The 11,383-nt window shown below is 37.7% G+C and overlaps 2 protein-coding genes across 2 annotated transcripts; both read left to right on the top strand.

Moving 5' to 3' along the window:
* The first annotated feature begins 1,515 nt into the window (after window positions 1-1,515).
* LOC147510940 (uncharacterized) lies at window positions 1,516-2,070 on the top strand. Its single transcript, XM_086598300.1, has one exon. The coding sequence runs from the start codon at window positions 1,516-1,518 to the stop codon at window positions 2,068-2,070; it is 555 nt and encodes a 184-aa protein (XP_086454426.1).
* Window positions 2,071-2,100: 30 nt separating this feature from the next.
* LOC147510939 (uncharacterized) lies at window positions 2,101-2,964 on the top strand. The gene has a single exon (XM_086598299.1). It carries the CDS (start codon window positions 2,101-2,103, stop codon window positions 2,962-2,964), a length of 864 nt encoding a protein of 287 aa, XP_086454425.1.
* Window positions 2,965-11,383: the final 8,419 nt, after the last annotated feature.

The following is an 11,383-nucleotide window of genomic DNA, read 5'->3' as shown; positions in this document are numbered from 1 at the left end:
GTTGTTCCACCTTTTGGATTGGGAGTAGAACGACACCAAACCTTCTACAACACCCCCAATGTTGCTGAATCTTCAGCCCAAGGCACAAGAAGGAATGAGGCAGCAGGACCAACCCATGGCACATATGCAGCAAAAGCCAAGACACGGATGCAGCATACTGTGGATGTCTCCACCTTGCCTATGCCATCAAAAAGAGGAGACCATCCATCCATAAAAATACCTCTAACAGCTATTGAAAAGGGCATTGAAGCTTGCAAGCTCTCTCTAGTAGCCCGACTTGAAATGAACCAGATAAACATTGAGAAAATCAGATCGGTAGTCAGCACTGATTGGGGTTTAATGGGGAAAGTAAAGGTGACACCTTTGGGTAAAGGGTATATCATTTTAAGATTTGAAGTTGTAGAAGAGTATAACAAAGTTTTCTATGGAGGACCATGGCATATTGTAGGACATCTCTTGTGATTCACAAAATGGACCCCAAATTTCAATATCGACAACCATCGACAAACTACAACCCTTGTGTGGGTAAAGTTTCCAAGACTTCCCCTTGAATATTGGGAAGTTGAAATGTTGATGTCAATGGGGCGGGGACTCGGTTGCCCTATCAGAGTAGATGTGAATTCTCTCGCAAGGGAGAATGGATATTATGCAAGGGTCCTGGTCAATATAGATTTAACGGAATCAATCCCAGACAAAATATTAGTGGAAGTGGAGGAACTGGGAATTGAATTCTCGCAGGAAATAAGATTGGGAAAAATCCCAAAGTTCTGTAACCACTGCAAAATGGTTGGCCATTTAACTGCGGAATGCAGACGTCTCAGAGCTGAAAAGGGGAAAGAGCAAGTACTCACCCAAGAGGTAGAAGCAGCTCTAAATGGCCCTGTACCACATCTCTCCAAAAGTCAGAAAAGAAGACTGAAGAGAAGAAAGATGCAAACTGAATGGAGACCAATAAAGACTGCAACGTGAAGAGAAGAGGTTTTACCATCTTCTGGGACACCAGAGGATTTGGCAGAAGTGCCACTTACTACTGAAACTGCAAGTGCAGTAGAAGTTAGGCAGGACCCAAATCAGGTGAACAGGATATAGGGGAGACAACCTCTGCAGCCCCAACGATTATACCACTGCTAGTAAGCCTTCCCAGCTCAGTCACTGACCTGGTTCCTTTCCTCCCATCCTCAGAGGAGGACTGCCTCCAAATGGCCTTGGAAGTGGCAACTCAGGCAGAATACTTGGAAGCAGCTAAGGATGAAGCAGAGATTGCAAGACATCTATCAGAGCAAGAGACTAAGTATTTTTAAGAGCACTTGTACCCAGAACCAGAAACTCAGAACCTTATAACTGAAGAGAAATTATGGAAACACCTATGCGACAGATTAATACTCCCTCAGTCACTACAAGATCGATGAAGTATGCTCAACAGCAATCTATCCAGAGGCAAGCTAGTACTTCGAAGAAAAAAGGAAGAGGAAGACCCAAGGGGTCAGGTAGAAAAAGAAACCACAAAAACTCAAGATGAGTGGACCTATAAGTGTTTGGAATGTGAAAGGTATAAACGACTCTCACAAAATGCAAGAAGTAAATAAGATGAGGATAGAGAATAACCTGACGATTCTTGGTCTCATAGAAACAAAGGTGAAAAATGATAAATTTGATTCCACCAGTCAAGCCAGTTGCCCTAACTGGGAAGTAATCAACAATTATAAGCATGACCCAAATGGCAGAATATGGGTTGCTTGGAACCCTTTTGAAGTTCAAGTTCAAAAACTTAAAGCAAGTGACCAGTACATTCATGTCAATGTAACTTTACATTCAAATGTTTCCTTTTACTTTACTATTATCTATGCAAGAAATGGTAGTAATCGCAGGAAGGAGCTTTGGAATGACATTACTTGCCTAAACCCGAATGCACAGTCTTGGTGCTTGCTGGGTGACTTTAACAACATCACGAACTCTGAGGAAAGAATAGGGGGAGCCCCAGTACATCTTCGCGAGACTGAGAATATCATTGGCTATTTTCAAGCAAATGGACTCTTTGATCTTAAGTTTGTTGGTCACTTTTACACTTAAACAAATAAGCAAGAAGGAAAGAACAGAATCATGACTAAGATTGACCGATGCATGGTGAACTCTTATTGGCTTGGTACTCATGCTGGCACTAAAGTAGACTTCATCTCTCATACAACCTCTGATCACACTCCAACCTTAGTCAGATGGCATAGCTTTGTGAAAAGACCAAGCCCCTTTCGATTCTTTAATGGATGGGTCTATCATCCTAAATTTATAGAGATTTTAAATGAAACATGGGAAATAAGAGTTGATGCAAACCTAATGTACATTATTCTTCAAAAGCTCAAAGTTCTTAAACTTAGGCTCAAAAGCTGGACCAAGCTTCACTTCTCTAGCCTGCAAGCCAGAGTAGAAGCTGCAAATGAAGAGATCCACCGTATACAGAGGCTACTACAGTTGAATCCACTAGATTATAATCTTGCAAGAAAGGAGAAAGAAGCCATGGAACTCTATGAGGAACTTGCAAGAGCAGTAGAACTAGAAATTAAACTAAAAACATCACATGATTGGTTCGTACAGGGTGACAAGGGAACTTCTTACTTTCATAACTGTTTAAAAAAAAAGAAACACAAGAGAGCTATATGGTCCATAACTGACAAGGAAGGAAACACTGTCAACACCCAGACGCAAATCATAAACATTTTCACTGATTTCTGCAAAGACATGATAGGCACCAATGCCAGCATAGATGTATACCTTGACTTCTTCCATAATCTTACAGTGAAGGATTCACTCATCAATGATCACATCCTAGATACAGACATCAGTCCTAAAGAAATCAAGCAAGCACTATTCTCGATGGATGACACTAAGGCTCCTGGGCTGATGGCTTCAATTCCTTCTTCTACAAATTTTGCTGGAGTATTGTTGGGCATGACTTCACAAATACGATAATAAATGTCTTCAATGAAGGGAAGGTGCCAAGAGGAGTAAACTCAACACTCCTATGCCTCATTCCAAACCAACCACAACACTCTCTGTGACACATTTCAAACCCATAGCATGCTGCACTATTCTTTATAGATGCATCACAAAAGTCATTGCCAATAGACTGCAGCTTATCATCTCTGATCTAGTCTCTTCCAATCAACCTGCCTTTATCCTTGGAAGGAGTATTCAGGACAACTTATTACTCTCTCATAAGCTTATTAGAAGCTATGAAAGAAAAAGGCTGTCACCTAGATGCACCATCAAGGTTGACATTCAAAAAGATTTCAACATGGTGAGTTGGGTGACTATACATCACATGCTGGTAAAACTTAACTTTCCTCCAATAATGATCAGTTGGATAGAGCTATGCATCATAAACCCCCACTTCTCTCTTCTCATAAATGGCTCTGTTGAAGGATTCTTTCAAGGAAAGAGGGGTTTAAGGCAGGGGGATCCACTCTTACCTTACTTGTTTGTAATTGTCATGGAGATATTGGGCTGTCTACTCACTGAAGGCATGATTCTGAACTCCTTTAAGCTGCATCCTAAGTGTAAAAGGATCAAGCTAACTCACTTATGTTTTGATGATGATGTCAAGATTTTTTGCAAAGGTGACTCTCAATCAGTCATTGCTATCAAGGACATTTTGAACTCTTTTGCAGCAGCCATAGACCTATCTATGAACACTTTAAAAACTACAATGCTAGTTGGAGGACTAAATGATGAAGAGGCCTTAAGTCTTGCAAATCTTCTACCAGTTCAAGTGATTAAACCTCCCATCACTTATCTTGGAATCTTATTGGTATCATCTCGCTTGAGCATTAAGGACTGTCAGCCTTTGATTGAAAAGGTCACATCCGTAATAACAGACTGGAAAGCGAGGCTCCTCTCTCATGTAGGTAGAGTTGAGCTCATAGGGTCTGTCTTCACCTCGTTTCATGTCTACTGGTCCAAAACTTTCATCATGCCCCAAGCAGTTCTTAACCATATTACTAGCATCTATGCTAAATTCCTATGGAGTGGACCCTCAATGACAAGGAAAATGCATCAAGCAAGCTGGCACACTGTATGTCTGGCAAAGGAGGAAGGAGGCCTTAATATCATGGACCTACACAGATGGAATAAAGCTGCAAATTGTGGACTAGTCTATAGAATTGCATCAAAGCAAGAATCTGTGTGGGTTCAATGGACATATGAACATCACATCAAGAACAAGCACTTTTAGACAATGCCAATTCACAAGATTGTTTATGGGCATGGAGGCATATACTGCATACAAGGAAACTATCTGGAAACTTCATCTGAACTAGGATAGTAGATGGTACCACTACGTACCTTTGGCATGACTTGTGGTGTACAAGTAAACCTCTCCTACGGAACTAGTAAGCCCTCACAGCATGGGGAACTCTATTTCCTCTTGATACTATCTGTGTGAGGAACTCTATCTGTGTGGTGTACAAGTGAATCTCTAATGGCGTCTGGAACTCCTCTATTAATCTCATACAAGACCTAGAGTTGCGAACTAAGATTCTCTCCATTGACATTAGCATGGAAATACAGTAGGATCTTGTAGTCTGGACCCCCTATCACACAGGTGCTTTCACTACAAAATCGGCATATGAAGTAATCAAGAAGAGAGCCATACATGTAAGATGGTCCAACTTGGTTTGGGGGAAACTCGTGCATCCAAGACACTCCTTCTGTTCATGGTCCCTCTTCTCAGGCTCAATCCAAACTTAGGACAGACTAAAGCATAAGAAAGTGCTCACTTTTTCACAATACATATTTTGTGCAAACAGCAGGGAAAACTCCAAGACCTCTTCTTTGAATGCCCATATTCAAAACAAGTCTGGAATGATGTTAAAAACTTTATGGGGTTGTTAACAGATGCAAGGAATGTGAATAGAGAATGGTCCAGTATCTTCAGGGCAGTTCACGCAAACTCCACAAAAGTTGAAATTATGAAAGCCTTTATCTGTGCAACAGTAGGTGGAATCTGGGCCGAGCAAAATTCTACAAGATTTGAACACCTTCAGACACAAGCACGTGAAGTTGCTCTAAATGTCATTAGAACTACTAGGATGTACTTGCAAGCCGAACTAAAGGAAGTGGTCGATATAGTGCAAACTCGAGAATTCTTGCAAAGAATTGGAGTGACAGCAAGTATGAAACGGAGAACCCTCACCAACTGCACCTAGATGAAACCTAATGGAGATGTTCTAAAGCTAAATTCGGATGGGTCAGTAAAAAATGACAACATTGGATTTGGAGGAACGTTACGAGATAGTAATGGCGAAGTAAGACTGGCATATATAAGAAGCAATAGGCCTCGCTCAGTCTTGTTCGAAAAGCTTCAAGGTATAAAATATGGACTCCTTGGGAGTCTACATCTCTCCAGTACCAAGATCATGGTAGGATCCGATTCGCTCAATGCCATTCAGATTTTGAACCAGGCAGTACAACCACCTTGGAACTACCTCAACATTACTATGGAGATAAGGGAGCTAAAGACAAAGTTTCAGCTGATAACTTTCCACCATGACTATCGTGAGACAAACAGGGTAACAGATCACCTAGCCTCACTAGGACACTCCTTCCCTAGCACTGCACCAGAAAGATACATGTATTTTTTTCCACCCTTTGATGACTGTCTGTCTGTCCAAGATTATAGAAGAGTACAAAAATGGAAAAATGTACTTAAGGTTATCTTAAATAATACAGGTTAGGGTCTGCCATAACCCATGCTTATTTTTTTTTTTAAAAAAAAAAAAAAAAAAAAGAAAAATACAGCCGAATAAAGCTTGGACTTCAAATATTTAGTATCAGCTAATTTAAAGCTTCAAACTGCCAACAAAGCTCATGGACTCAGAGAACCATGAAACAAGTTGAAGAATCCAAACTTGAGTCCCTAAGATAGCTAAAGAAGAGACTTTCGGATAAAAAAAACTTTGTCAAACTGACCTAAATCAACCCGAAAGTCAGGAGAAAACTTCAAACGGTGATATCTTCCGTCTCCGAACTCTGATTCAAGCATTTGACTAGCTAAAATGAACAGCGCAGAAAACTCTAAGTAAAGGTATCTAGCTTCCAAAAAATGGTCGTACAATTTGGAATATGAAGATAAAGCCAAAGCCTGTTACTATTTAGTCCAAGCCCATTACCGTTCCAGAGAATATTTTTAGAATATTACCTAGAATATTTCTAGAATATTCCTTGGGATATTATATTTTATTTGTAATGGGTAGATTTAGATTAGGTGGATTGAATCTAGACCATCAAAAAAACTATAAATAGAAGGGTCTAGTTTTAGTTTTTGTCATTGAATGGTTATCATTCAATCATAGAAGTAGAGTAGTTTATTGCTTTTCTGGTGTAATTAAGAATTTAGTTTCGAGTTTTTAATTAAAATGTTTTTAATTCAGTTTTATTTTATGTTAATTTTAATAACACTTTAGTTTCTATGATCTCGGAGCAGAAACTCTGCTCGAGTGAGGATTATCTCTGTTAGGGAGGGTGCTTTGATAATTATAACGATTAGGAATCAGTAAGTTCAACCAGAGATGGGGTTCTAAATCCATTTCATGCACTAATAACACTTGTTCAGAGATAAAGAGTTGTTATTAGGGATAAAAAATCGAGACTAACTTTTTTAACAGAGATATGATTCGCTCAAACGGATTTTCTATCTCCGAAATCGAAAGTCTATTTTATTTTATTTCCATCATTTTCTCACCTAAATTCACTTTCACAAATTCACGTGATCATATTAGTTTTGTTTATAAATAACATTTAGCAATTTTATTGAAATGTGAACGAAATGACAAACCCGACCACTGTTTTACAGACAGATAAGTGCTGCATATGTTAGAATCATCAAGAGACACAGGAGCACTTGCTTTTTTCTTGCACATTCGCTCAAAGATGTTGGGAGTATACCACTAGTCTTCTTAAGTAGCCAAAAAGGGTTAACTCTATCACACACATGCTAAGTATGTACAAGAACATAAGTAAACTCATCCAATATTTGTGGATAGTAGGAGCTATCACTTGTTTGGTAAGTAATTGGAAGAATAGGAACACAGTGATCTTTGATGAGAAACAGTCGAGCATCAAGCATATTTGCTTCCTAATCAAGAGAGCTATGATCAGAGCATACCATATGTCGAAGGGAAGTATGGATAACAACACTTTGGATCTTGAAGTGTTGCATTGGCTGAGGTTGGGCACTAAACAATGAAGGGCACCAAGAATTCTGGAATGAATTCTAGAAAGTTATTAGGCTGATCCACCTCAAGGAATCATTAAGTTAAACACAAATGGCGCTTCTAGAAGAAACCCGAGTCCTAGTGGTTAGGGAACATCTTTTAGAGGAAACAATGGGGTGTTTTTGGGAGCCTATGTAGGTGGCATAGGGATCACTACAAGCTATGTAGCAGAGAGCCATGCTATAATGGAAGGTATCAAAAAAGCATTAGACATAGGATGGAAAAGAATATGGATTCAATCAGACTCAAATGCAGCCATCAAAGCATTTCAATCAAACAAAGTCCACTAGAGCATCAAAGGGCTTTGGAATAATGTGAAAGATAAAAATGAATGGTTAGACCTCACATGCTCATGGAGGGAAACTAACTTAGTTACAGACGCTTGTGCCAGATTTGGAGCCAATTTGACAAAGGGCATCAAGCAATGGTGGGACGATAAACCACCTTTCATGCATCATATAGAGAATCAACACTAGACGTACTACAGATTCATGTAGCCACCTAGTGAGATTCAAGCTTAATGTAACTTTGGATATATCTACATGATCAGCTCCCAAATGTGCATTTTATAACCCTTATATTACTGCATTGCATCCTTTCTTATGTTTAATGAAAAGACAACTCATATCTTTTATTGCATTTTTTAGGTTACAGAGAATTTTAGACCACTTATCATAAAAGCTACGTCTTAGTACCAAAAGGAGCCTTAATCACGCTTATTTTGAAAACCAGAAGCTTCTATGAAAAAGTGCTGAAAAAGTCAAAGTCAAAGGTCAAAGCCCCCAACTCAGAAGACTAGAGATGGAGGCCCTTATCTCAAAATATGGCATTCTTTGAAGCTTATATTAGTCAAGAAGAAATCAAAAAGCTAAAGGAAAAACAAAAGCATAAAGTGAAGTGTGAAGTGTCTTAAATGTAATGGAGAAGGGCAAATCCGTAAAAGGCATAAAGTAAGGGTATATAATCTAAAAGTTAAGGAGAGAGAAGGCATCTAGTGCATTTAGGGTCCAAACCATTTGGTTTGTAGGAGTAGAGAATGCACCTAGACTTAATATAGTGTCATTAGGATTTATTTTTCTTGTTTTTCAATTCAAGTCATTTACTTTATTGTTCTTCATTTCTTTCATTTCAATATTGTTATTTTACTTTATTTCAATCACTCAATCAATCTTCTTTTATTGTTGTTATTGTTCAAGCAATCAATCTCCTTTCCTTGTTTCCAAGTTATGTTTCTTTCAATCATTCAACAACTTAAACTTTGCTTTCAATATTCTTCATAACTTAGATAAAAACACAAGTCCTAAGATAATAACTCTACCTTCCTTTCTTCAAACTCCCATCATTCAAGCCCAAACAATCTAGGATAAACATCTCTTCTTACAAACTTTTGAAGACTCATCACTCTATCACACCTTCAAATGGCGGCGCTGCCGGGGATTGAAGGAGTAAGAATGCTTGGTTGAGCATCTAAGGAGGGAAGCAACCTTCTTATCTTTTAACTTCTGGTTTTCTTAATTTTTTTCATTTCGTTGTTTTATTACGTTATTTTTCTCTACTAACTTACTTTTTTGCAATACCAGGTTCATAAATCAAACTATGGAGAGGAGCTGAAGTTGCTGCCGTGAGACGACGCAACTTAGCCGGAGCCAGTAGGTGACTGCGCGCGCTACCGCCGATCCACCTAAGCACACCGTGGTCCAGTTTTTTCCAGATCTAGATGTTTTTCATTGTTGAGTTGAACTCCGAGCCTATATTTTATAATAAAGTAGGATAAACTTGTGGAACTTATTTGTAATAGTTAGAGATACAAAGAAAAACAAAATTTTTTTTAGGAAAAATGGTTTTTGATTGATTTTTGTGGATGAACATGAGTTGAACTTGGTTGAAGTTGTATACTTACCAAGGGATTATAGTTTTCATTGCCTTAGGTAATTTAAGTGTGTGAGGCAAGTTGTGAATCATAGCTCACACACTTTGAATCAACTTGGCAATCAACACTCTAAGTCCATTTAACTCTAGTTAATCTATATAATCAATCTAAACTAGTTAATCTATTAGATTAGTTTAGTAATAGTTTACTTTTATGTTTTGGACCCTTGAAGGCAAGGTTATTTAATTAAAAAGGATAGATTGTGGACCTTTAAGTAGACTTTAATTGTAACCTAAAATAGGGTAAAGTTCGAAAGGTTGGGCTGATTCTCAGATCACGTGCCAACCGTCGTCGCCTTCTCCTCAAGCAGCTTGTAAGCACGACTTGAGAGGTAAATTCTAAATGTCCTCGAAACCCAAGTAAGAGGATACTTTGTGTGTTCAAGCATGCTTATGTGATTGTTTGAAATTTAATTTCTGCACTGCAATTTATATTCGCGCATAAGGCTGAACCCGAGCCACATAACAACCATTGGGAAGTCATTCCCTAATGTAGGTAAATTGGACGTTGCTTAATTCTTGAAGCCCTAGACAAAAAAAAAATGAATTAAAATCAATCAACTAGACCCCAAAGTAGTCACGTTCCTCCAGAAAAGGACTAAAATATAGCCACGAGGATTTAGAGTAATCAGTTACTAGATTCCGGTGGACCAACTACCTTCCTCACTCCCTTCCCTCAGATTCATCGTGAGTAAGATTCTTGGTAGCACACCATTTGGTGAAGTGACTGCATACTCTTCTGAGACGTGTAGTAGAGCCATCCTAGTCTTGCACCCAATTGTTCCTTTGAACAGGGCATAGTAAAATTATAGACCAAAGCAAATATTTTCAAAAATCCAAAAAAAAAAATGAATTTCTACTATTTGTGCATCCAAGAATCTTGTATGCCTGAAGCACAAGATTGATATAGGGTGATAAGTCTTCAAAAGTTTTCATTGCCTTGGGAAGTTCAAGTATGTGAGGCAAGTTGTGAATTATAGCTCACACACTTTGAATAAACTTGGTAATCAATACTCTAAGTTCATTTGACTCTAGTTAATCTAGATTATCAATCTTAAACTAGTTAATCTAGTAGATTAGTATAGTGTTAGTTTAGTTTTAAGTTTTGGGTCCTTCGATAAAGACAAAATTTACGTAAACTAACTATCTATGCGTAAACACAAATAATCAATTACATAAATAAGTGCTTAAATCAATATTCCTACTCTCAATTCATTATGCAATATATGAAGAGTACGGATTCGTTCCACTCATAAACCATCAAGACATAAATGGAATTCAACTAATCAAACAAAAGGAACAATGATGAGAGTAATGATTTGAATAAGAAATTAACTATTATGATGATACTACGAATTTATACTAAATTAACTAACAATATAATGATGTGAATCAAAGATAAAGAATGTTAGAGAGAGAATTAAATCTACTTTTCAATTCCTAGAAATGTTAGAATAGATTGCTAAGAAACCATAATCTTTATATTCTCACTAAAAGGTTAAATATAAATCTTAGACTTTTATGATCTCTAATTCAATTATACCATCTCTAGTCATAATCAAATTAGCATGAGAGGAAGGTATGTTTTCCATTCTCATGGCATAACTCATAATCCTCTAGTTTAGATTTTTCTCTTTTTATCTCTAAGTCAAGAAAAATCCAAACTTTAAACCTTAATCAACAAATCTATGCTAAACAAATCAAGTCCTCTCAAAACTTCATTAACCTCCCTCTAATGGGAGTTTAACTTTGATTCATTAGACTGAAATTACTTAAACAATAAAGGGAAAACATAATAAAAGAACTTGAAGGTATTTTTATTAAAGGTTTAATGGAGGCTATTACATAAACTAATTCTAACCCTAAACTAAATTATAGAGGGAGAGAGAGAGGAACCCTAATTACACTTATTAAACTAATGGGGGAGCAACCAACTTTGTTTTAGCCTTAACCCTTTTTATATAGGAGAGGGTTAGGTTACAATTTCATGCATGGGCTTTTAGGCTAGATTATGGGCCCATAAAAGAAGTCCATAACCCAATTGGTGAAATCCAAGACTTCCAATTTTGGTCGTGTTACTATAGCACACGTTTTCACCAACTTATGCTACTTTAATCGAGTCAAGAACTGAACCATTGGAAAGAGATTTCTGAGTCGGTCATTTTGATATAAAATGGGCATAATTCCGA

Source organism: Coptis chinensis, chromosome 3 (genome assembly GCF_015680905.1).
Source record: "Coptis chinensis isolate HL-2020 chromosome 3, ASM1568090v1, whole genome shotgun sequence".
Lineage (NCBI taxonomy): Eukaryota > Viridiplantae > Streptophyta > Magnoliopsida > Ranunculales > Ranunculaceae > Coptis > Coptis chinensis.
Note: the sequence above shows the minus strand (reverse complement) of the source record. Positions and strands in the feature narration are given on the sequence as shown.